This window comes from Ruditapes philippinarum, unplaced genomic scaffold (assembly GCF_026571515.1).
Source record: "Ruditapes philippinarum isolate M1 unplaced genomic scaffold, ASM2657151v2 ctg10246_1_1_1_1, whole genome shotgun sequence".
NCBI classification, from domain to species: domain Eukaryota; kingdom Metazoa; phylum Mollusca; class Bivalvia; order Venerida; family Veneridae; genus Ruditapes; species Ruditapes philippinarum.
Genome location: NW_026854910.1, coordinates 4,310 through 31,840, shown reverse-complemented (window position 1 = coordinate 31,840; position 27,531 = coordinate 4,310). Strand labels below are relative to the sequence as shown.

The window sequence follows — 27,531 nt, the reverse complement described above, 5'->3', positions numbered from 1 at the left end:
TAACAACCGCTTGCTTTATTGACTAGTAATAGTACAAACCGATTGCAAAAGGCCTTGAGTTTCGCTCAGTATTTTCGCTCTATGCGTGGGCATATATGTAAATGCGTCGTCACTTGGGACAAACATAGTATAATGCGTAGATACATCTTTCAATTCACTTTGTAATTTTGGGAAAGCGCCCATAAGTCCAGAAACAACACTGAAAAAGAGACAAAAGGCAAGCTACGAAAATAGATATTTTAACGAGAATTAAATCATCACAACATCTTAACAATATTCACCAGCATGTGTGTTAAAATAATAAATATTAAAATGAACAGAGGTGTTTATTTTTAAAGTTTAAAACAATCTGCCGCAAACATTACATATTCAGATTCCTGTATGTGGTGGTTATTTTCTAAATCAAAATTAATCAAACGGATAGTCGTTATACTTATTTTATAATATTTGCGATATAAATTAAACACTTATTGTAATTGAAAAGAACACGTAACTAAGATAATTATGAAACTGTAATTAATGACAAAATAACGTCACTGACAAAAGAACGTTACTAAATAACGTAACGTACAAAATAACGTAACTGACGAAATATTCCTGGTAAAGTAACTGAATTGACAAAATGAAATATCAAGGAAAATAAAAAAATGACATAATAATATAACTGTAAAATGACGAAACTGACCAAATAATGTAATTGATAAATTAAAAATACTAACAAAATACAAAATGTAACTAGCTAAAAAAACATGATTGCCAAAATATCATAACTGATACTTAATGTAAAATAACAAAACTGACAAATGACATAACTGACAAAATAACGTTATATACGAAATAACTTAACTAAAAAAATAACGTTACTGACAAAATATCGTTACTGACAAAATGATTTAACTAATATACCTTAGTGTAGGATGGACGCTCATTTCATCAATGATATTTCTGGTAGGCAGATGAACAATGTTATCAACTATATGAAGTATCCCATTAGAACACCAAATATCCTCTATCACAACGTTGGCTCGAATTTTACTCCCAATAACGTACAATCCTGAAATAAATGAATCACTTTTAAACAATTTATACTTTATGTAGATATATTATGAATCAGAAACATGAACTACCTTAAAGGTGTTTTTGCTTTCATTCTTAACGCCAGTTTCTGTTTTTCTTCATCATTCGATAACGTTCAAAGTCCCAATTACATACGTACGAGTAAACGTTAGTTTGAACGTTGCTTGCGTTAATTGGTAAATTGCAAAAAAAGAAAGAAAAAAAAACAACTTAAGATTAAATCAATGTCAAAAGATATTCATATTTGTTGGCATTCTTCCAAAGCAGTATATGATAAAGTAGAAACTTCCTATAGACTGGGGAATAAATAAAGTATACATTTATTATAAACCATGATCTCTTCTCAGCAGGCAGATGTCTAGAACGGAAGTTACTGCAGACTATTTTATACATTATGTAAAATCTTTGAAGTAGGTGACAGACATGAAATAGATAAAACTTCATCATTGACGGGGATTGTTCAGCATATACGCTAGGGAGTCATGTGGCACATGCATTTTAATAAAATATATATGAACCGCGTCATGACACAACCAACATAATGGGTTTGCGACCAGCATGGATCCACACCAGCCTGCGCATCCGCGCAGTCTGATCAGGATACATGTTGTTCGCTATTAGTTTCTATACTTGTAATAGGGTTGGTAAGCGAACAGCATGGATCTTGATCAGACTGCGCGAATGCGCAGACTGGTCTGGATCCATGCTGTTCGCAAACCCATTATGTTGGTTTTGTCGTGACGCGGCTCATATGCAGACGCATGCAGTGGCTGAAAGAACTGTTCGGTAAAAATACAACTTTCTGAATTACTTACCTTGATTTGTGTTGTATAAAGTGATAGTTCGACCTGACAGCGTCGGTACATCTTGCTCGTCAGATATTTGAGTTGAACTTAAGATTACCCCGTTGGCTATTGAACCGCGAATAGCCTGAAAATATACACATATTTCTGTGTCATAAACGTACATGTATTGCAGACGAGACAACATCGTTTTAATTCAATAAAATCTCGGGTTTCATGGAGAAGTATTTGATATAACTAAATGTAATATAAACTGTTGGGATGATTTTTATAGACTTTCGTTATCATTTATGTATGAAAATTGTTCCTATTTTCTTTAAGATGTTTGATTTATTTCTATCGTGTTGTTTTACATCATTCTATAACGACCGGAAAAGCCTCAGCGGAAAATATATATTTTCAAACCACTTTACTTGATATTCAAAGCACAAAATCGAATGGAAATCAAATATATTTTGCAGGGAAATGATACTAGTTGCAACACAACAGGTATAAACTATTCTCATTATAGGGAGGGTGATTTATGCCAAAATTACATCTTGCTTTCTTACGTTACATCGTGCTTTCTTACTTGTACATCGTGCCTTCTAACTTGTACATTATGCATTCTGACATATACATCTTGCATTCTGACTTTTACATATTGCTTTCTTACATGCACATTATGCTTTCTGCTGTGTGCGTCTTGCTTAATATTATTTTGATGTCGTAATTTAACGATCAATTATTATTCATTAGTTGATCTGGTATATTAATTTAATAAATTAACCTGCAACTGTTTGTATTTAGGTATATTTACTCAGCTTGAATGACGAATGTCATAAGGTAGAATGTGCATAGCCGAAAGCCGAATGCAGCAAGCATAATACAACGCGACATCTGGTGTAATAATATGTGACACCCAAATTATGCTAACAGGTGGCGCTACAGTTATATTCTCGGTAAAGTCCGTATTGCGGTTCGGATTCAGTTTACCAAGTTACGTCCCTTTGTTTTAAAATTTCCATTTGCACTCATGGAGAAAATATACAAAACGATTTAACCAATTTTTATATTTATTAATGAAACTCTGTAGGTCAAATTATATTTCCAGCTGACAATGACAAGTTGCACATTTCCAAATCAATGGTTTTAGAATTTTTTTTTTCATCAACAAAATAATTATAAAATAGAACACTCAGTTGTTTAACATTGTTCAAAGTGCTTGGGCCATAAAAAAAACTTCTTATTTAAAAATTTCATCCTCTTGAAAACTGTGAACAAGAACCTGGGCCGTATTCATAAAGCATCTCAGTGAATAATTTCAACTTAGTGAAAAAAAGACATTTTTTTGACAAGTTGAATTTAAAAAATCTAACATGTGTACAAAATGTGTTTGAAAATAGGCAAGAAAATGTCCTAATTAATAAAAACACATTAAAAATGTTGTGCATGGTCACAGGTATTGGAAATAAGCCATGTCAAAATTTAAGAACTTTTCAAGAGGATGAAATATTTTAATAAGAAGTTTTTTTATGGCCCAAGCACTTTGAACAATGTTGAACAACTGTTCTATTTTATAATTATTTTGTTGATGAAAAAAAATAAATTCTAAAACCATTGATTTGGAAATATGCAACTTGTCATTGTCAGCTGGAAATATAATTTGACCTACAGAGTTTCATTAATAAATATAAAAATTGGTTAAATCCTTTTGTATAATTTCTACAAGAGTGCAAATGGAAATTTTAAAACAAAGGGACGTAACTTGGTGAACTGAATCCGAACCGCAATACGGACTTTACCGAGAATATAACTGTAGCGCCACCTGTTAGCATAATTTGGGTGTCACATATTATTACACCAGATGTCGCGTTGTATTATGCTTGCTGCATTCGGCTTTCGGCTTTGCGCATTCTACCTTATGACATTCGAGATTCAAGCTGAGTAAATAGACCCAAATACAAACAGTTGCAGGTTAATTTATTGAATTAATATACCAGATCAACAAATAAATAATAATTGATCGTTAAAAATGACATCAGCATAAAATTAAGCAAGTCGCACACAGCAGAAAGCATAATGTGCATGTAAGAAAGCAATATGTAAAAGTCAGAATGCAAGATGTATATGTCAGCATGCATAATGTACAAGTTAGAAAGCACGATGTACAAGTAAGAAAGCACGATGTAACGTAAGAAAGCAAGATGTAATTTTGGCATAAATCACCCTCCATATCATTACCTGTAACAAAAGTGCTGTGTTTGTCTTCAGATACATCTGAGCGTCATGATTAAGATGACTCACAGCCGCGTCACTAATTAGGAACGCTGTCATTGGTCCATTTGACGTAGAATGTAACGTGCGCAAAAGATCCGCATTTCTGTTTACAATATCACGCATTTGACTGAAAGATAAAAAAACTTGTACACTAATTTGAGTTAAATTTATCGTGATATTCTTTCAACAAAATGAGAATATATCTAAATATTTACAAAAAGGTACATTAAGTCTGTAAAATATTTTTTTATTCCCGTACAAAAATGCAAACCCGGTTATATGTGTTGTAACAATGGAGTTAGAGGATATGAGATAATTGTCACTTAAGGAGAATAGCGCCTGATGTGAAATAACTTGCTATAGAAGTAGCAAAACTAGTAAAACAGTAGTACCAATTAGTGACCAATTAGAAAACCGTCTTATTAAACAGGTCACCAAAATAAAAGAAAATGAAAATGATAGCTTTTTTAGGCTTACAAATGCTTTTAAATACCTGACATTACTATTTTCTCATATAACAAGTTTAATCTGCACTGTTACTACACAGTATCATATAATTTATAAAACGACAATGACGTGCCAGTAATTATCTTACATCTCTTATAATTAACCAATAGATAGTATAACCTTCTGGGAAACAAACACACCAATGCATTCCTTTTGTTATGAGTATAACAAGCGTTAAGAAATGTGAAAAAAACTTTACCTTAATTGTGAGTTGCCTAGTATAGCTTCCCATATTGTAAAGTCTCGTTGAAACAGGACACTGTTTACAAGATGTATTACACCATTTGTACAACCTAGATTTGGAATGGTTAGCTTCGCCCTCACACCACCACCTTCTACATATACATCTGAAATTAGACAAAAAGTAGAGAATACATATTCAATTATAGCAAATTATTCTCATTAAAATATTAAATGACAATGATTAAAAGTAAAACGTTTGTACAAAATTTATCGTAGGCTCCAATGTTTCAAATGTTTTACAAAGAAAAGATACCAGTTAAGTGACGTGACATGAATGCTACAAAGTTGAAAATCATTCCATGAACCATATTTAAAAAGCACCGCTAGGCGGAGCATTATATGCCCGAAAGTGTTTTTTTTAGTAAGGATGAAGCATTTGTAAGACATGGGAATTAAATGAAGTAATACTTCATTCAAATAGCAATCCTCTTATGAAGTGTAAATATTGTGGGCCAAATGGAACTTAAGTTATGCTCCGGAAACTGTTTTCAGTTTAAGGTAATAGTGACCTTGAACTTTGACCTTGTGACCCCAAAATCAATAAGGGTGTTCTACCCAATATAGACAATCATCCCATGAAGTTTGAACACTGTGGGCCAAATGGAATTTAAGTTAGGGTATGGAAACTGTTTTCAGTTTTAAAGTAATAATGACCTTGACCTTTGACCTTGTGACCCCAAAATCAATAGGGGTCTTCTACCCAATATAGACAATCATCCAATGAAGTTTGAACACTGTGGGCCAAATGGAACTTAAGTTATGTTCTGGAAACTGTTTGAGGTTTTAAGGTAATAGTGACCTTGACCTTTGACCTTGTGACCCCAAAATCAATAGGGGTTTTCTACCCAATATAAACAATCATCCTATGAAGTTTGAACACTTTGGGCCAAATTGAACTAATGTTATGCTCCGGAAACTGTTTTCAGTTTTAAGGTAATAGTGACCTTGACCTTTGACCTAAGTTGTCAAATTTAGTGAGATTAGATAAGGATATATCGATGGCTCAGCGCAATACTGGTCTAACTGCTATTTTTGAAAATGTTCAGGAGAGACAAAAAACTGATTTTATTCAAAAATACTTATATTAGAAAACTTTATTTTGCTATGTTATCATTAATTATAATAAGAAATAATGCCATTTATATATTTTTTTATTAAAATGTTACAAATTGTGTATTTGAGAGTTAGACCTTTATTGCGCTGAAATTCTGAGCGCAATACAAGACTAACTTGAGTTAGACTCAAATTCCCTCTTGCAATTTGGTAAAAATGGTACAAATATTTGAGTTAGACCTGTTGTACCTTAAATATTTTGATATAAATGAAATTTTAAATTTTGAACAAAATTGTTTTATTAATTTAAACATTGTCTAAAATATTCTGCAAGTCTGTAGAAGAACTTTACAAAGACTAAACCCTTTAATATTTTTCTATTAATATATCATGCGGGCTGACTTAAGATGAAAGTACACTTCTTTCTCTTTTTCAATTTGTTTGAGATTCAGATTTACTTAAGATTTTTTGCAGATTATCTGTGCAATAAATTTGAATTCTAAACAAAATGCAAACAGTTTTGATTCATAATAGTGTTATGAACAGTAGTCATGAACAATGATGACTGATGATCCAGGTATATATCATGATATCATCAAAGTTTGATAACAGGGAAAGTACATTTTGTATAACTCACATTTGTACAAAGAAGACACATTTTATTTTCTCAATGCACACCATTACCACCATTGGTGCTTAAATGCTGTAATTCCTATATTACAGTTATTGTTAAATCTTAATGAATTTAATGTATGCGGTTGTCTTTTCTGATGATATAATCATTTATAAATATCAAATATTTTCAAAAATGAAAACCGCTGTTCGACCATGCTTTTATTACAACTTTTTGTATTTACTTTCTCAACTGTTTAGAATATATTTTGAAAGTGTATTGTGCAAATCGTACGACATGTTTTGCTGAAAACTGTGCATATCTTAAGAAAAGTGTTTCATTTTATATATCAAAGTCATTTTACCTCTAAATTTTGACCAATAAGAAGAAGTTGTCAAACATATTTTAGAGAAAAAAGAAGGGCAGTACAACCCACTATCAGGGATTCATAGAACAAAGTATTGTTAGCACATGATATAATTCAGAATCATTTTTTTAAAGTTAGATGTGCTTAAAACACTTGCAACCACTTACTCATTCAGATATGACAAGGCACACACCTGAAGCACCATGTGCACACCTTAGATTAGCACTAAACAATTAGAATGGATAAATGTTTGAATTTTCTCATTGACACTGATACTATACCAAAAGCAGTTGATAGCCATTACATTTTTAATTTCATTATTAAATTTGATAGGTAAAATTAATGGCTTTTAGATCTAAAATGAAACATTTTTATCAACTTATAGCTGTTTCTGCCACATAAGTCAAAGAGTTTTTGACAATTGCACTCTCGAAAATTCAATGGAGCTGTGTGATGTAAAAAAAATATCAGAATACAAGAACTGAAAAGGTCATTATAATATATAAGTGTGCATATTTTGATTTTTTCTGCACATATCACATCAGACAGAAAGATATTGTGTCAATAATATAAGTACAGTTAACTCTTGTTATCTCGAAGTCATCGGGACCGTCCAAAAAGTATTGAGATAACGAAATGTCGAGATAAACATATTAGGGATTGTATAAGGCAGAGATTGATTTTTACTAAAGACATGTGCATACCTTATGTCAAATAAACTATGATATCCCCATGTCTTGTTTTCATAGGCCTAATCAATATTTAACAAAGTAACATTAGCGGATATTTACCAGCGGAAATACGGGTGTCTGTGATAAAAACACATAGTGAGGTTTACTCAGTAATACACCAATATAGTGAAAACATTGTTTCAGGGTGGTTTATCCGGATATCCTTCCTGGTTATTTATCGGATCTTTCTCAAGATTGTTCGACTGCTGATTGATTTTTGTGGTGATGTTGTGAAACAATATTGCAACGATAGCGTTTCTATACTTTCACTATTTCATTTGCATTTAAATAATGAATTGATACAGTTTTCGAATATTTACAAAGAACTTAAAATTCACTCATTTTGGACACAAGTCAATCAACACGCTAAATAGATTACTTTTATAAAAACAGCTAAACTCATCATTATGACACGCGCTATTGAGCAATTATCGTCCAGTTTGTGTTTTTCACAGGTCTGAAGGGAACAGATGAACGAAAACTATTTGTTAAACAAAGGATAATAGTGTGAAAGATAACTGTTGGGGCTGAAATTTTACATCGAGATACTGAAAATATTGAAATAAAAATATCGAGATAAACAAATATTTCCAATATAGATAAAGAAGGAATTAAATCGGGACTTTCAAAATTTCATTGAGATAACGAAATATCGCGAAAAGCGATGTCGAGATAACGATATTTGACTGTATTGTGAAGAGTGTGATTTGCACATGTTGACACTATGTTGTTATTTTATTGTTTGAGTTGATAGTGTAAAGTTTGTATATAACTTATTTGATCAAAGAGAGTGATACAGTAGTAGATAATCAATTTAGAAATAAAAACCCAAGAACGCCCTAAAAAAAACCCTGAAATCGTTCATTGTGTTACAGGCTTAGTTTGATTTGGCAGTGAAACAATGTACAGTAACTACCCCCTTACACCATCTTAAGCAGAACACATTATATAAATATGAAAAAGTGTAAAATTAAGAATTAGGAAATCTAAGGTCAAACTAAAAAAAAAAGAATTTTTAGAGGGGATCAGAGGTTATGAATCCACTAGTGTAACACGTGTTATTTTCCATTTTAAATGTGTGCATGAGAAACATACACTGTCTTTTACTAAATTGTACAAAAATGATAGTTTCAACTGCACTTCATGTTATCAAATAATACAGTATGAGTATGATGTAATGACTTCAAAGACAAAATAAATGTGACACTAACTTATTATTAATTTTTTTCGTTTACAGTTATATGCAATTGGCTAATATTTCGCGATTAAAACAAAGCACTGATAGAGGCAAATAATTTCTAGTGTTTTCATGAATTCTCACATTCTTTATAACACATTTCAATGGGATATGCATATTATTCTGTACCTGGAAATGAAACATTTAAGGTCTAACTCAAGCATTTTTGAGGAAAAGTGATATATTAGACATCGAAATAAGAGACCAACTCAAGTTAGACATATATTGCACTGACAAAATTGAACTACCTGAGATAGACTTTTATTTTCAATGTAAATAAAAAAGGCAAAAAAGCATAAATTACCCTAAAATTTTCACAGAATGTGTATTTGACCTTACATTATCAAAATATGTAAAAAAGTGATTTTTGGTAAAAATGTCACTTAGACCAGTATTGCGCTGAGCCATCGATATGTAACAAATAAAGTTATAATGCACTTTTATTCTCACTATTATGAACTTTTCTCATTGTCAGTAACTCTCCGTCAGCTGTGGTGAACGTCTCTCCGTCCTGGAATGTGTCAAGGTCTCTCTGGGTGTATACCACCAGGTGGTCCCGGAAAAACTATAAGGAAGAAATACAGTAAATAATACAATAACGCTCCAGAATGCAATATTTATATGGTAAAGAAATAAAATTGCAATTATCTTATTGCCGATATTCATGGCGCATGCTAAACGACATACAAAGACAAACATTCATTCTGCTTCAATTTATTATTCATTGCATTTAATGTATTATTCATAACATTTGTGCCAGTAAAATTAACTATCAACAAATTATAGTAACGTAATCATGCAATGGGCATGTGTCCAATAAACATTAGTTCTGTAAATCATTTTCATTATTATGGCATTGATCTATTAGATAATTGGCGGGCATTTTATGCTAGGTAATTATAGTTTATCTGTAGCTTATGATACTAAAACATCTTCTAGATTGGACTCTAACGTACTGTAAAAGTAATTATATATCTCGGTACATACGAGTAATTGGATTATATTCAACTCTCATTCAACAATAACATCTATGTGTTACGAAATGAAACCATTAGAAATTTGTTTAATGCTCAATGGTTAAAGAATACTAGTCTAGAAAATCTATACCTAAATAAACATGTATTGGGGAAAAGAAACAAGGAAAACGCATATTGTACATTTTTTCAATGTAAAGGCAAAGAATAAGAGCTTATCATTATTATTAATATTATTTATTTGAACGCATTTCTTCATGGTCAGGAAAATGTTGAAATAGGACAGTTATTTTCGCAAACTTAAACTAAGTCGCTACATAAAACATAAAATTTTATTTTCATTTGAACACGTTTAAGAAGATAACATGATAATACTCATAGCATAAATTAATTGATATATACATACTTTTATATTTATCTAATGACACAAGCATGCTACATGTACTTACTTTTGATAATTTTGTAATATTTGTATCAAGTTGGGACTGCCTGTCCTCTGGAAGTTTGGCTAAAGCGTCGTCAGTAGGTAGAAAGAATGTCATATTTTTGCTGGCGTTTATAAACCTTTCCCTGATCTCATTTTCTACATTGTATAAGTTTGCTTTAACAAAACTGAAAGGAAAAATACAAAGGGGAAACACAAACTTAGTGGAAATTATTTTTATGTAAATTTTGATAAAAAACAGAGGTAGCCCAGATTGTTTATAAATTGTTCTATGGTATCAATATTTGTCAAACTTCCGCCAAGTATTTCTACGTGTTTGTATAAAATTTGTTGTCCAATTCAAAATATAAAAATGCAGAGGATTTCTTACCTATAACTATCCGTTTATAAAATACAAATAATTTTATAATTAGTTACTTATATCAACTATCAAAATTGCTTTTGGTCTTTTAAGTATAATATTCACTTCGACTTTAAAAGTTTACTTAAGGACAAGTGCACTACAAGATATTTGCTAAGTTAAGTTTAGAAAAGTGTTCTAATTACTTGACATTTTCAAGAACGTCCATTTTCTGTTTCATATTTCTGTATACGTAAAACAAGAGGTCGTCAATGACGTGAATGACGCCATTCTTCACTGGAATGTTGGATTGTATAATGCGAGCACGAACTTTATTACTCGTTACATAAACTGAAAGTTAAAACATGTTGTTAGTGTAATTAAATCCATTAATTTATATAAATATATGACTTAATCTTATACTTAGTTATTAATATGCACACTGGTTACTAATAGAAGACAGGCACATTAGGACAAGCTTCAAACAGTTGATTACTATTAGCATTTTAACAACTTTTGTGGGGCTCCTCAGTAGTCGAACCCAACACCATTCACATCTTGTGACTCAGGGGTTGCCTTTAATGGTTGAGTTATTAGAATTGGAGCCACCTTTTATCCATGCGTAATCATAAGAGGTGACTAAATGGGTTCGAATAACCAGAGTTTATGTATCTCAAACAGGTGAGGTGGTTTTGACCCCTGGTGTTACTTTAAAGTTTGTAACCCCTGAGGTAAGCCGAATCATCTTTCCTGTTTCGGCGCAATATGACATGTACAGTATTGGTGCGCCGTAAAACCAACCAAACAAATCAAACAAACAGCTCTTTAAACGGATAATCTACTTAAGTTTGTCTATTAAATGTACATTAAATACTACGAATTATGCATGTTTTAGATTAATTATTACAAATAAAGCTATTTTCAGAAATTATAGTCTGTTTTCTCAGTCTTATTCAAGTTATCGTTCATCAAGCTTGTGTGATGTTAAAGCGTACATATTTACTCTTTAATGTTTTTACATTTTTATCTAAATACATCTTAATATGTAAACGCGGTAGGTAAAATGATCAATAATTGACAGGTTATAGATGACTAAATATTTTAAATCAGACACGCAGTGATGTAATCGCAACGTCTGGCATCACCAATACTCTAGAGGATAATTTATTTAGTCGTCTTTAACACTACTTCGCTTAAATAGTCGACCGAGACAGTTTTAATTCAATTTCGATGACAGATTGCGCGTATATAGATCCAGTGTGGTACATTTTAAGTGCCAATATAGCGAAAAGTTTGAAATGTAAATGTTTAAAATGATGCCAATCTTGTCAACTCTAAGAACACTAAGGGGATTGAAAGATTTTAAAGTTTATATCTTACGGTGTATGCATTAGTTTCTCTTACAAAATATTCTCTTATAATATTGAACTGTAGATGAATTAGTGATGTTTCTTTCAACTTTAATAAAATAAGTCAAGAAGTGTCAGTGAATGCTAACAAGTGATACTTAAGGCTATATTTTGTAAATAAAAACAAATATTTCTTCTGCACACATCAGCTTAGAACTATTTTGTTTGTCTATAAAATATATATACAATTGTTTAATAACTTTTTGTATTGTAAGTTTGACCCGACTTACATGTAAAAAATACCAGATTGTAAATATAACAAAACAAGAGACAAGTCAACAGGGATATTGAAGATCTTGTTGGAAGAAAAAGACGATAGCAGTAGTAAAAACTCAGAACTTTAAGTCAAATAATAAATTTGAAGGATATGGTAAATATTCGGTCATCAAGGGACGGAAGATGATTCAGTTTAACTGGGAAATAACTTACTTTCCGTTCCAATTCTGTCAAACTTTAAAATTCCCGCCATTGCTGCGGTGTTGGGTATCTCCCCAATTCTTGGTATATACAGTAAACCATTCTGGATCACGTGAGCCCAAAATACCTTCATAATAAAATATTTAAATATTTAAATAGAACTAGAACGTTCATACATTCAAAGAAACAAAAAATGATTGGTAAAGATATTTAACTCTTAACAATGTTTTAGATATATAAGTTTCAGATTGATACACGTTTTCTTTAACATAAATACAAGTTTTACATTCAGTCTAAAAGTCCGTATTACATTCACGGCGGATACTAATGTACTCATTTTCCTTGAGTAATTCTAAAAATATGTTTTCAACATGTTATGTTTTTAGCTCACCTGAGCTTGCTCAGGGTGAGCTATTAGGATCGGTGAATGTCCGTCGTCCGTCGTACGTCCACAATTGCTTGTGAACACACTAGTGGTCACACTTATGACTCAATCATCATCAAACTTTGTCAGGGTGTTTGTTTAGTCAATTGCTCGGATGAGTTCGAAACTGGGTCATTTCGGATGGAAAACTAGGTCACAGGAGCTAAAAATAGAAAAACCTTGTGAACACTCTAGTGGTCACATTGTTGACCCAATCATCATCAACCTTTGTCAGAATGCTTGTTTAGATTATTGCTTTGATGAGTTCGAACATGGGTCATCTCCGATGAAAATCTAGGTCACAGGAGCTATAAATAGAAAAACCTTGTGAACACTCTAGTGGTCACATTTTTGAACTAATCATCATCAAACTTTGTCAGAATGCTTGTCTAGTCAATTGCTTAGATGAGTTCGAACATGGGTCATCTCTGATGAAAAACTAGGTCACAGGAGCTATAAATAGAAAAACCTTGTGAACACTCTAGTGGTCACATGTCTGACCCAATCATCATCAAACTTTGTCAGGATGCTTGTTTAGATAATTGCGCACATGAGTTCGAATATGGGTCATCTCTGATGAAAAACTAGGTCACAGGAGCTATAAATAGAAAAACCTTGTGAACACTCTAGTGGTCACATTGTTTACCCAATCATCATCAAACTTAATGTGGATGCTTGTCTAGTCAATTGCTCAGATGAGTTTGAATATGAGTCATCTCTGATGAAAAACTAGGTCACAGGAGCTAAAAAAAGAAATACCTTTTGAACACTCTAGTGGTCACATTTTTTACCTAATCATGATCAAACTTTGTCAGGATGCTTGTTTAGATAATTGCATTGATGAGTTTGCACATGGTTTATCTCCGATGAAAAACTAGGTCACAGGAGCTATAAATAGAAAAACCTTGTGAACACTCTAGTGGTCACATTTTTGATCCAATTATTAAGAAACCTTGTTCAGGATGCTTGTTTAGTCAATTGTTTGGATGAGTTCGAAACATGGGTCATCTCGGGTGGAAAACTAGGTCACAGGAGCTAAAAAATAGAAAAACCTTGCGAACAGTCTAGTGGTCACATTTTTGACCCAATCATCATCAAAACTTTGTCAGAATGCTTGTCTAGTCGATGCTTGGATAAGTTTGAACATGATTTATCTCGGATGGAAAACTAGGTCACAGGAGCTAAAAATAGAAAAACCTTGTGAACACTCTAGTGTCACATTTTTGACTCAATTATCATCAAACTTGGTCAGGGTGCTTGTCTAGGTAATTGCTCGAATGTCAAGCTCGAATATGGGTCACCTGGGGTCAAAAACTAGGTCACACTGCTCAAATATGGATAATCCTTGTTAACACTAGTGGTCACATTTTTGACACACCTGTCATGAAACTTGGTCAGAACGCTTGTCTAGGTAATTGTTCGGATGAGTTTGACGGGTCAGGTGAGCGATCTAGGGCCATCTTGGCCCTCTTGTTTTGAAATATTTCCTTTGTTTTGAAAGTTAATGATAAAATAATCAGTTGAATAATTGTAAACGATCAAAGACAGATACCGGCATTAAAATAGAAATGTTAACATTTGTCCACAGTGCACAAATTAGAGTATTGTCAAACACATTTCACACATTTAAATACATATAAAATGTTGATAGATAAAAGACTTACAGTTTTAAGAAGATTTGTGTCATTGAAGAGTATATCTTGACCATAGGACGGCATAACAGTGATGAATGAGTCATTAGGTGCAAATACTGTAAAAGAACTTGACGTGGAATTCGTTGCCATTTTTAAAGCTGGGTCAATGATAGAAGCGTTTTTGATAGACCTGAAATTGAAAATATTAAAACTATCACTACTGTCATTGTGCGGTGAGCACAAAGTAAGTAGTCATACAAGTATTACAATTACAGTAGCTCTGAACATATATACACAATCGTACCAATTTGTATCTTAACTTAAGTTTGAATATAGAAATCAACTCCAGTTTCAATTTAAAAATGTAATTATTCTATTTGAAAAATATACAACGTTTCGACTCAAAAGTCTTCATCAGGTATACTTTGTTTACAGGAAATGACGTCAACGTCATATGACGTCAAGGACAGCAACGTCAAAATGTAATACATAATTTGGCGTATTAATGCTTTATGTAGGATCTTTATAAAAGATACAAAACACTGGTGGAGATGCAGTAAAAAGCAATGTAAAATAAGAAAACCCACATAAACTACATATTGGCATGAAATTAGTTTTAAGTCATATTAAGCAAAAATTAGAAAATACAATTTTTTATATATATAAAAAAAAAAAAAAAAAAATTAAAATGAAGAATTATAATCTACAAAACTAATAAAGTATTTTGGAATTCATGCCATCAGGAATATTTGTACCTAGCTTATACATCCATGAAGTTTCTTTTAATAATCTTAGCCAATTATTCTTTACTTTATCAATTGGCATAAATGAAAAATCTCTGATAGAATGCCCTTCAGAATTAAAATGTTCAGATACATTGGTAATAGTGTCAGGAAAGTGTTTAATATCAAATTTGTGGCTATTCATTCTTTGACTACATTTTTGCTGAGTTTGACCAACATACTGTTTTTTACATTTTTTACAAGTTATAAGATAAATGACATCTGAAGATATACATGAAAAATCACGTTTTATAGCAAATTCTTTAGGTATAGTAGTACTTGAAAAATTATTAGTTTCAACAATATTATTACAATGAGTACAACGAGGTCGACAGCATTTAGATACTGAACCAACCATGAGTTTGGCATTTAAATGAGTATGAACTAAATTGTCTTGTAAATTTCTCGGTCTCTTATTTTGTATTTGTATAATTTACGTACATTTTCATTTGGAGAAAAATTTCAATAGGTTCCAATATTGGTTAATTATTTTACCTATATTAGGTAAAGATGGATTATATGTACACACAAAGGGGATAATATTTTCACGTTCTTCTGATTTGTCTTTTAATTTTAATGTATCCTCCCTCGATAAAGTTGATGCTCTGGTAATTGTGTCTGTAATGATATTTTCTGGATAGTTTCTGGCACGGAAATAACCTCGTAGTTTGTCACAGTCTTTTTTCATATATGTTGTTATTTGATGTAATTCGTCTGTATCGTTTAGCCTGGCTAAATGGAATACCTTTTTTACATGACAAAGGATGGCATGAAGAAAATTCAATATATTGATGGGCATTTGTTATTTTTTCATGGACACTAGTTTCAATTTCACAGTTATCTTTCTTTTCCAAATTTACGTCTAGAAATGTTGCATTTGTTTTTGAGTAGTTATAAGTAAATTTAATAGTGTTGTGATAGTTGTTAATTTCATTAAAAAATGTAATAAGCTCCTCTTCACTATGGTCCCAAATGAAAAAAATATCATCAAGAAATCGCAGCCATATTGAGGGTTTTCTTTCACATGTATTTAAAAAGTCCATTTCAAATTTTCCCATAAATAATGAAGCATAAGATGGTGCCATTTTAGTTCCCATAGCTGTTCCTAAATTTTGTATATAGTTATCATCACCAAACTGGAAGTTGTTTTTTGTAAGCACTATTTCAATAAGATGTAAAATGTCTTTAACTGAATGTTGTTGTCCTGTTCTCTGATTAAGGTAATACTGACATGCTTTGATTCCATCATTATGCGGTATATTACTATATAAAGATGATACATCCATTGTTACTAAGAATGATTTTGTTGAACTATTTGTTATGTTTTGTATTTTTCTGATAAAATCTGTAGTATCCTTGACATATGAGGGTAATGATTCCATGTGTGGTTTGAGTATATTATCGACATACGATGATATCTTTTCAGTTAATGAACCGCATCCAGATACTATTGGTCTTCCAGGGTAACCGAGTGGTAGATCAGAATTGAATTGTTTATGGATTTTAGGTAAAATATAAAAAGCTGGAACTCTATTGTCACTATCAGGAACCAAAGATTCTTTAATAGAGTAACTTATATTATCCATTTGATAAATTTCCTCATAGATTTCTTTTTTAAATTGTTCAGTTGGATTATTTTCAAGTTTCTTATAATATTGGTCGTTTTCAAGCTGTCGGTGAACTTCTCTAATGTAGTCAGTACGGTTCATAACAACAATAACCGAACTTTTATCAGCTTTTTTTATAATGATATTTTCATCTTTTTGTAGGCTTTGCAAGGCTTTTAACTCTTCTGGTGATAAATTTGTTTTATAACTATTGTGTTTACTGTTTGACAGAATTTCATTTGTTATTGCTTCAATATAAAAATCAAGATTGGAATCTCTGCCAGAAGGGGGAATAAAAGTAGAGTTGTTTTTCTTCTTACTGTTAATGTCATAATTATTGGTACTATTGTTTTCATTTCCCTCACTATTTTCCTCTTTTGCTGCAAAATATTCATTCAATCTGAGTTTTCTTGTAAATTCAAAAACATCTTGTTTAAGTTGAATTCTATTATGGGGTTTTGGTGTTGGGCAGAATTTTAAACCTTTTCCAAGTAATCGGTATTCAGTGTTATTGAGCTGTTTATTAGAAAGATTTATTACAGTGTTCTTACCCCTTTCTATGTCTTTCTTTATTTTCTTGTTTTTCTTCCATTTTCTCTTGTTTGTGATTCGAATGAATCGTCTGTTCTTTTTAGATTCTGTAGGCATTTGATCAGTTCCTGAATAGTTTTCTCTAGGTGTAATGTGTTTTTTCCATTCTGGTGTTGTATGTTGCTCTCTTGTGGTACATGAATTTTCTTGTATTGTTGTTTCCCCATTGTCACGGCTTCGCTGTATTTCATCTTCATGCTGCCTGGGGATATCTCGTTTTTTGAAACATTTGATGGCATTGATTTTGGCTTTGCATTTTTGTTATTTGTTTGTGCCAATGGTTTAATGTTGTCTCTATCATTTACCTCTTCTTTGGCATTTTTATTTGAATGTTCATAATTTGTTCTTTGCTCTCTTTTTTTTTTTTTTGTTTTGATTCTTGGAAATTTGTCTTTTCTTTTCTCATCATTGCGATTTGATGTAGAAATTTGTGCAGATTCTTCAATAATGTAACAGTCTCTTTTGTCAGTCAGCTGCTTAATTTTCTTATTTTGATTTGCAACAATAGTGTTCTTCTTTAATTCTGTTTTGTTGAATATTTCTTGCGAAATTCTATTCATTTCACCATTGTTGTTTAGTTTAGATCTAAGTTCATTTTCAAGTTCAATCATTTTTGGCTTTGACTCTTGTAATTGTTGATAATGTTCTTCAGAGACAAGTCTTGTAATTTCCATTGAGGTTTTTAACAAAATTCTGTCAACAATTTTCTGCAGGCGACCATTTTCACCAACTTGCACTTGAAGTTTTATCTTCAGTCCATTTGGAACAACATTTTCTGCTATACAGTTCTCAAGGAAGCGCATATGAGTTGATTTTCGCATCTGGAAGTCAGCCATTTTTTCTATCTTTTTAGTCAATATGTCCTTGGTTTCCATTCTGGAGGATCACAATTGATGCTAGAGACTTCTATGTTGTAGTAATAATATAAGTTTGAATATAGAAATCAACTCCAGTTTCAATTTAAAAATGTAATTATTTTATTTGAAAAATATACAACGTTTCGACTCAAAAGTCTTCATCAGGTATACTTTGTTTACAGGAAATGACGTCAACGTCATATGACGTCAAGGACAACAACGTCAAAATGTAATACATAATTTGGCGTATTAATGCTATATGTAGGATCTTTATAAAAGATACAAAACACTGGTGGAGATGCAGTAAAAAGCAATGTAAAATAAGAAAACCCGCATAAACTACATATTGGCATGAAATTAGTTTTAAGACATATTAAGCAAAAATTAGAAAATACAATTTTTTATATATATAAAAAAAAAAAAAAAAATATATATATATTAAAATGAAGAATTATAATCTACAAAATTAATAAAGAATTTTGGAATTCATGCCATCAGGAATAATTGTACCTAGCTTATACATCCATGAAGTTTCTTTTAATAATCTTTGCCAATTATTCTTTACTTTATCAATTGGCATAAATGAAAAAATCTTTTGATAGAATGCCCTTCAGAATTAAATGTTCAGATACATTGGTAATAGTGTCAGGAAAGTGTTTAATATCAAATTTGTGGCTATTCATTCTTTGACTACATTTTTGCTGAGTTTGACCAACATACTGTTTTTTACATTTTTTACAAGTTATAAGATAAATGACATCTGAAGATATACATGAAAAATCACGTTTTATAGCAAATTCTTTAGGTATAGTAGTACTTGAAAAATTATTAGTTTTCAACAATATTATTACAATGAGTACAACGAGGTCGACAGCATTTAGATACTGAACCAACCATGAGTTTGGCATTTAAATGAGTATGAACTAATTTGTCTTGTAAATTTCTCGGTCTCTTATAAGCAACAATTGGTTTGTATTTGTATGATTTACGTACACTTTCATTTGGAGAAAATTTCAATAGGTTCCAATATTGGTTAATTATTTTACCTATATTAGGTAAAGATGGATTATATGTACACACAAAGGGGATAATATTTTTCACGTTCTTCTGATTTGTCTTTTAATTTTAATGTATCCTCCCTCGATAAAGTTGATGCTCTGGTAATTGTGTCTGTAATGATATTTTCTGGATAGTTTCTGGCACGGAAATAACCTCGTAGTTTGTCACAGTCTTTTTCATATATGTTGTTATTTGATGTAATTCGTCTGTATCGTTTTAGCCTGGCTAAATGGAATACCTTTTTTACATGACAAAGGATGGCATGAAGAAAATTCAATATATTGATGGGCATTTGTTATTTTTTCATGGACACTAGTTTCAATTTCACAGTTATCTTTCTTTTCCAAATTTACGTCTAGAAATGTTGCATTTGTTTTTGAGTAGTTATAAGTAAATTTAATAGTGTTGTGATAGTTGTTAATTTCATTAAAAAATGTAATAAGCTCCTCTTCACTATGGTCCCAAATGAAAAAAATATCATCAAGAAATCGCAGCCATATTGAGGGTTTTCTTTCACATGTATTTAAAAAGTCCATTTCAAATTTTTCCCATAAATAATGAAGCATAAGATGGTGCCATTTTAGTTCCCATAGCTGTTCCTAAATTTTGTATATAGTTATCATCACCAAACTGGAAGTTGTTTTTTGTAAGCACTATTTCAATAAGATGTAAAATGTCTTTAACTGAATGTTGTTGTCCTGTTCTCTGATTAAGGTAATACTGACATGCTTTGATTCCATCATTATGCGGTATATTACTATATAAAGATGATACATCCATTGTTACTAAGAATGATTTTGTTGAACTATTTGTTATGTTTTGTTATTTTTCTGATAAAATCTGTAGTATCCTTGACATATGAGGGTAATGATTCCATGTGTGGTTTGAGTATATTATCGACATACGATGATATGTTTTCAGTTAATGAAAACCGCATCCAGATACTATTGGTCTTCCAGGGTAACCGAGTGGTAGATCAGAATTGAATTGTTTATGGATTTTAGGTAAAATATAAAAAGCTGGAACTCTATTGTCACTATCAGGAACCAAAGATTCTTTAATAGAGTAACTTATATTATCCATTTGATAAATTTTCCTCATAGATTTCTTTTTTAAATTGTTCAGTTGGATTATTTTCAAGTTTCTTATAATATTGGTCGTTTTCAAGCTGTCGGTGAACTTCTCTAATGTAGTCAGTACGGTTCATAACAACAATAACCGAACTTCTATCAGCTTTTTTTATAATGATATTTTCATCTTTTTGTAGGCTTTGCAAGGCTTTTAACTCTTCTGGTGATAAATTTGTTTTATAACTTTTTGTGTTTACTGTTTGACAGAATTTCATTTGTTATTGCTTCAATATAAAAATCAAGATTGGAATATCTGCCAGAAGGGGGAATAAAAGTAGAGTTGTTTTTCTTCTTACTGTTAATGTCATAATTATTGGTACTATTGTTTTCATTTCCCTCACTATTTTCCTCTTTTGCTGCAAAATATCCATTCAATCTGAGTTTTCTTGTAAATTCAAAAACATCTTGTTTCAGTTGAATTCTATTATGGGGCTTTGGTGTTGGGCAGAATTTTAAACCTTATAATCTTAACTTACAAATTTAAGGAATCTGTACATTTGTAGAGCTAAATGCATATCGATCAATATGAAAGTGACACAATGTACCAATGTAATCGGTATATACAACAGATATGAACGGAATAATCAAAACGGAGAGATACATTCACCAAAAGCAGTCCGAACAATGCCCAGCTTCACAAGTAAGGTACCCAGCGGAACACTGTACAATTAATCACTAGGGCGGAACATTGAGGTAACGTACTAATAAAAATAAATGATTAACGATTTAAAAAGAAAAATCATAGGAAAAAATATAAACAATGGTAATTGATTAATAAATGGGGAATTGCAGGAAGAAAGGTTTAAGGCAACAAAATAGGAAAGGGCGAGTGAAAAGAAATTCAGGGAAAAGAAAAGGCAATTAAGCATAAGCGTAGGTAAATGATTAATTGAAAAATGATAAAGGTAAAGGTGTAGGGGCCATGGAGTGAACAGTGGACTAGGGAGGGGTGGACATTTAGGGGAAAGGTAAAGGAGTTACCAACCATTCTCGACAAATAACAAAACGGGACACAGAGGCAAAGCAAGTGTCAGCACATATACCCAGTTACAAGACATAATGTAACGGGAAACTATCACTGGTCAAATCGTAATGTGGATTTACCACCTTTAACTAAAACACCTTACACAAGTTCTGTTTACAATACTTCTAAAAGAAACCAATTAAGTTCTTACTGGAAAGCATAGCGTGGAAGATCAGGTCGTTCTAGGTATTCCGCCACTGTTTTGTTCGACTGAATGGGAATAAGGAATCTGTCTATTACATGAACCACTCCATTACTTGCTAGGATGTCAGACCCAATAACCCATGCTCCATTGACAGTGAATACCTGAAAAAATGTAAACAGTAATACCAAACTGTATAAATGTCAAAGTATAACAAGAGCTGGCGGTAGGACAGTTTGCTCGACTATTCTCGGTGCTTGATAGCAACTAATTAGTGTAAATAATGTAGATTTTTTCTAAGTTTTGTTTGTTTGTTTGTTTAATTATACGCCTTTTCCCAAAAGTATTTCAGTCATATAGGCGGGTAGTTTCCTAACCATCGTTCCTGGAGAGTTACACAGTACTAGACTACCTTCCTTTGTGCTAAACTACCAAAGCATCTCCCGGGGATCGAACCCACGCCAGAGAGGTAACTGGATCAGAAGTCATCGACTCTAACCCCTCGACAACGAAAGTACAAAAAGGTTCATAATTCTGTCAAAATTCATGATAGTTATGAACCTTGGACACTATTATGCTCTTAAATAAGTGTGTGAAGTTTCAACCCAGTTGATGAATTTCCTGAAGTAGTTTTGGAGATACCGGCTTGCACACATATTCTTTAAAAAGTTAAGCTAAAATACAATCTTGTGTATTAGCATTGATTAATATTTCCGGCTGACATGCCGATCAATGATAGACATTTCTGATAAAGCGCAATTTCAAATCAATGATGCAGTATATTTTTGCAAAGGTCTAACCATCAAAAAAGTAGTCGAAATACATGTAGGTGCTATATTAGTAAGCAGGATTTTTGAAATTACATAAACAGACATCTAATCTTTATGTTCCTGATCTTCTTTACAATTTATACTTTTATAATTAATTAAATTAAGTTTTAATGTTTCTTTTCGGGAATGTACAGAGCATATCATTCAAGCAAAATTTTGATTGTGAAATACGCATAACAACACAAATACACTAATTTGTTTCGCATATAATGTATGGTTTAAAACATCGTGAGGTTAACCCTAATCAAATAATACTTTAATTGCTACTTGTTTGGGCATTTTAGAAAGCTTGAAATCTGTTAAGTTATAAATATTTACATCGTTGAAGGGTAATATGTAAACAAGGCGGTATCGTTTGAAAAGTGACATGAAGCACTAGTAAATCTTCTTATATGTAGTGGATACAACATTGAAGTTTGGTATAACATTAAGATAACATTACAAGTGGACAAGTAAGCTGATACCAAACACTTTCTATCTGGTATTAAACTTGATAAACAAGTGCCTTCTGTTCAAATATAATTGCTAATATGTCAAGCTCTTGTTTTTCCTCCATTCGTGTATGCGAGAGTTGATCCAGAATTACCAGGAATTTGTTTTCAATTCTGATAAATTTCATGTTGTCTTCATAAGTGTTATATATATACGTGCGTAAAGGTTGATGTTTCATCAATTTAATTGAAAACAGAAAGATTTAATGGAATCCAGTGCCACATCAGGCCGCCTTAAATAACCATGAAAACGCCATAGCGGTGTAGCCCATGTTGAAATTTTATAATACACCAAAGCGTGTGACACAAAATGGATCATGTCCAACATTTTCTGGAGCTTGGTATAGAACCCGTTTGGATTATAAGACATTGACCTTTCATTGCGTACAGCGACAAATAATTTTAAAAGAATATAATGTAGACAATAGTGTGCATTTGACGTCACTGCTTATGACGTGACAACGTTCATAGTGCACCGTATATGATTATTATAAGATATTTATGTTTTAATTCTGGGTTTAATGTTTTTATCATCTCTCGTATATTCATTCATACATGCATAAAAAGATTAAGATAATCATATCAATATACACAAATCATTTGCTAATATTGAGTCATACCTTTGTGTCACCGTAGTTAAAATTGTTGAAGAAAACTCGTCTATGGTCAGGATGTAACGTACGTGTTGATTCAAATTTTTCCATTTCTGATGCACTTGTCATGCCGTCACCTGTATCAAATATAACAATCAAAGTTTTAATCTTCATGGAGACAAATCAAAACAAATTTTCGAATTGTGTTCATTTTCCAATGAATATACATGAATAACGGTGATCGTTACTTATTGGTTTCAATCATGTCATCAATCGTGTTTTCTCTGAAAAAAAAAGTATGCAGCTTAAAAAAAATCAGCTTACAGGAAAGGGTTTCTTAGCTTTGAAATTCCCATAACTTCTCATCCACTCATACCTAAAACGTTCCAAATACCAACGTCAGGGGATATAAATATGCACAGTCCTTATAATGGTTTGTTTTGATTCCAAAAATATCATAATTAATCTTATCGATTTATAAAAGTATACAGTAAATACACAAGTTTTCATAACTACATGTTTGTTTGTTTATTGTCATGAAACTATTGTATACGTAAAATGTGATATCCAGATTTTTTTTTAATTTTCATGCAGCATTTAAATATATGTGAATATAATGTATTGTAGATGATGCACTGTGTCTTAATAAATTTTCTGTTCTGTTCTGTTCTTATATACCTTCAAGATTAACTGAGAAAATTGTTTAAATATTTCGATGATTACCATTATTGCTTTACTTTTAACTTATTTTTCTTAGCTAAACAGATATATGTTTGGTTAAAATATATCTAAAATACATCTAAATATTCTTCGCCTAACAAGATGCTAGTCAATTTCCGTGTCTGGGCATAAAAAGAGAAAATAATGCGAAAATAATTGAAATATGTTTTTTGACGTCTCTAATGTATTCCCTTGTAATGATACTGTATTTCCATTTAGAATTGTATAAATTTGGTTAATTATAACGAAAACGCAACAAAGTAGATCGGTTAGCATGGAATTAATACGCCGAACGTGCCATTTAACGCACATATTACGAACAATTTACAACTCTGGAAGGAAATTAAAACACCCGGCTCGTCTGCATCGCACAATTATTTGTAGTTGATCAATTTCATACAAATTTGATATTTTATTGGTTTTTAACAAAGTAAATCAAAAACAACACTAGAGGAAAAAATTAAATAGATATTCTTCTCATAAATTTTACATATTTAATAACATTGCGTACAGATTCACAGTAAATTAGCGTCAATTTAGGTTAGTTATATTCATAAATGAATATTAAATCTTAAAAACATTTTCTTGATATTAAGTGATATGCAATATACGAAAATGAATACAACACAATGTCTGTTTTTTGAAAAAAACATATTAATGTAATATAAAGAAGTTCTTAATTACAATTTAATGTTGTTTAAGGAAAGAAATGTTGGAGAAACATCTTCAATTAGAAGTACTTTAAATTTATAATTGAATCTCAATATATGTGTTCTTTTGGGATAAGTTAGCGAAATATATGCTGTAACAGAAAAAGAAACCACTTCAGAATACAAAAAAACATCATGTTTTTAACCTAGTATTTCAGATATATTGAATAAAGTTACAAACTGAAAATAGTAATTTCTATCCGCGCGTTTGTATACTCGATCCACTTTAAAAGCTCGCTTTAGTCAGAATTCTGAGATTATCGCGGTAAATGGCGATGAATACTGCAAAATCAGTCCTAAATAGCAATTCATGTAAATTATAACTTGAAGTTTGTGAATCCTTTTACTTTTCTTGAAACATTTTCTCAAGAATGAAATAATTTGGCTCATCTGGAGGCATGCAACTTTAAAGCCATACATATTAGGTGCAAGATTACATTGGTTTAGCACTGGTACAAATATAAAAATCCAATCTGATATGCATATAAGAAAAAGTTTTCTATCATTATAAAAAAGAGGCATGCTGTTTGGTTTAAAATGTCTAGTTACTACAATAACTTCTTTCATTTCAATAAAACTGGTCAAATTAAAAACAAACTGAAATATTTATCGACAGACTAATTTTATCAAAAGCAATTATGTATCGATCTGAAATGGTTAACATCGTATTTAGAATTTACATAAAGATGGGGAATATATTATCAGTACCAACTTAATTGCACTAACGATCGACTGCAAATGTCTGAGGTATTATTAAGATAAATGCCTCTGATATGACAAACGATGTTACTAGTTTAAATTCAGAAAGTCTAAGCTGATAATCATCTGTTAATAAAGTAGTTACAAATCATATTTGAAATATTTAATTGTCACATAATTAATATTTGTTTCCATTGTTAAAGTTGAAATGAGTTTCGACAATATATCACACGTTAGTGAATGGAAATAGTAACGTATAATTAATTAAACATTAAAAATTAAAATAAAACTATACGAAAGAAAGGAAACTAGCAGACATATTGTTTACATGTATATATTGCTCAGTACGAATATGGAAATAATTCATTTAATGTCTTAAATTAACACTTAAAAGTTATTTACTCGTTTATTTTAAAAATCTTTATCTTTTTGTTTATTTTTTATATCATGTCTTTAAGACCATTCATCCAAACGTAAGATTATGAGGAATAAAGACACTATTAATCGACCATCTCAGCGTCCAACCCCAAGACTCGAACTTAACAGATACAGACACTTTTCTTAACACCGGATGATGTTGAATAGTGTAAATCAGTATGCTATCAGTATACTATGTACGTTGTATAACAATATAGTTCTTTAAGTTGTTTAATAATGTGAAATCGACAGATCAGGTGGTAACAAAATTAAAATTAAAGAGGTTAGTTGAAAATATTCATTTGCTATCTCTCCTAAACTATTAAGGCTATCTGTACAAACGACAGTAGATATTGTTAAACTATTCTAGAATGCATTATATATCTCCCTTAACATGATGTTCTACAGACTGTAACAAAATGAAATCGGTTGAAGTGGAAACATATATATATTCTAGAATGCATTATCTACATAGGCCTATGTCTTACGCAAAATATGATATATAATGCACAATAAAAGTTCAACCTCGGTTGGCTCGAACTACCGATCTCTCGAACTAATTTGCAAACAAATTTGCACAGACCCTCCAAGTTCGAAATTTGGCTGTATATATTTTCACCGAATACGTTTGAGGTAGCTGTACTTGTTTATTGCTGTTCACGAATGACTGAGAAGGAATATAAGTACATAACCTTAAATGGTAATTTATATATGCTAACAGGAAAAAATAGTCTCTAATGGGAAATGATATCTCATTCATAAATCGTTTCATATCATTTGTGATGAAATAGGCAAAATGTCAGTGTTACTGCAGCAGAAAAAGTACCATTGGGGTTAATTGGGCTAATGGCAATTTCAAAGGAAGCGATGTACTTTGAACGTTGACAGCACAACATCGTTAAAAAGTTTGCTTGTCATTTCTATAACGGTATAAGACACACTGACGCCGATGAAGTCATATGGTAAATTTCCAGATAAGCTGGTCTAAGTTTAAAAAGACTATAGGTTTCCCTCCATGCTTAGTGTCTAAGGGCAAGGGACTATTTTTTATCACCGACAATTAATAATAATGCTTTACTGACTGCTACACAAAACTAAATACGTCAATTTCATGGCGTATTATGATATTAAATAATTCATAACTATGTATTACCTATATGATAAAGTAACATGTTCTTCATGGTCGTCGGGTCCGATGTGTTGTATCCATATTTATAGGCATCGTCAAGAAATCTTTCGTAGACGGATGACACTGGGACAAACACAGTGATTCCTGGCCGTTCAAAATAGTGCGTCAAATTGTGGACTCTGATGAGCATAGCAAACTGAAAATAAATAAGCAAATG

At 31.5% G+C, this 27,531-nt stretch overlaps 1 protein-coding gene across 1 annotated transcript; it reads right to left on the bottom strand.

Moving 5' to 3' along the window:
• On the bottom strand, positions 1-27,531 carry LOC132741499 (fasciclin-1-like). The gene is made up of 13 exons (XM_060729686.1): positions 27,339-27,531; positions 23,667-23,776; positions 21,735-21,889; positions 14,564-14,723; positions 12,488-12,602; positions 10,856-11,000; positions 10,314-10,476; positions 9,341-9,455; positions 4,846-4,993; positions 4,104-4,266; positions 1,893-2,007; positions 907-1,054; positions 1-199 (listed from the first exon to the last, which is right to left on the bottom strand). Exons 1-13 carry the CDS (start codon positions 27,502-27,504, stop codon positions 16-18), a joined length of 1,887 nt encoding a protein of 628 aa, XP_060585669.1. The 5' UTR covers positions 27,505-27,531; the 3' UTR covers positions 1-15.

Bases quoted from the DNA above. Each gene is read 5' to 3' on its own strand.
- LOC132741499 (XM_060729686.1), bottom strand. From the start codon at position 27,504: ATGCTCATCAGAGTCCACAATTTGACGCACTATTTTGAACGGCCAGGA. The intron at 12,603-14,563 runs GTAAGTCTTTTA...TTTATTATGAAG, and splicing joins ACACAAATCTTCTTAAAACT to GTATTTTGGGCTCACGTGAT. The intron at 2,008-4,103 runs GTAATGATATGG...GTATATTTTCAG, and splicing joins ACACAGCACTTTTGTTACAG to GCTATTCGCGGTTCAATAGC.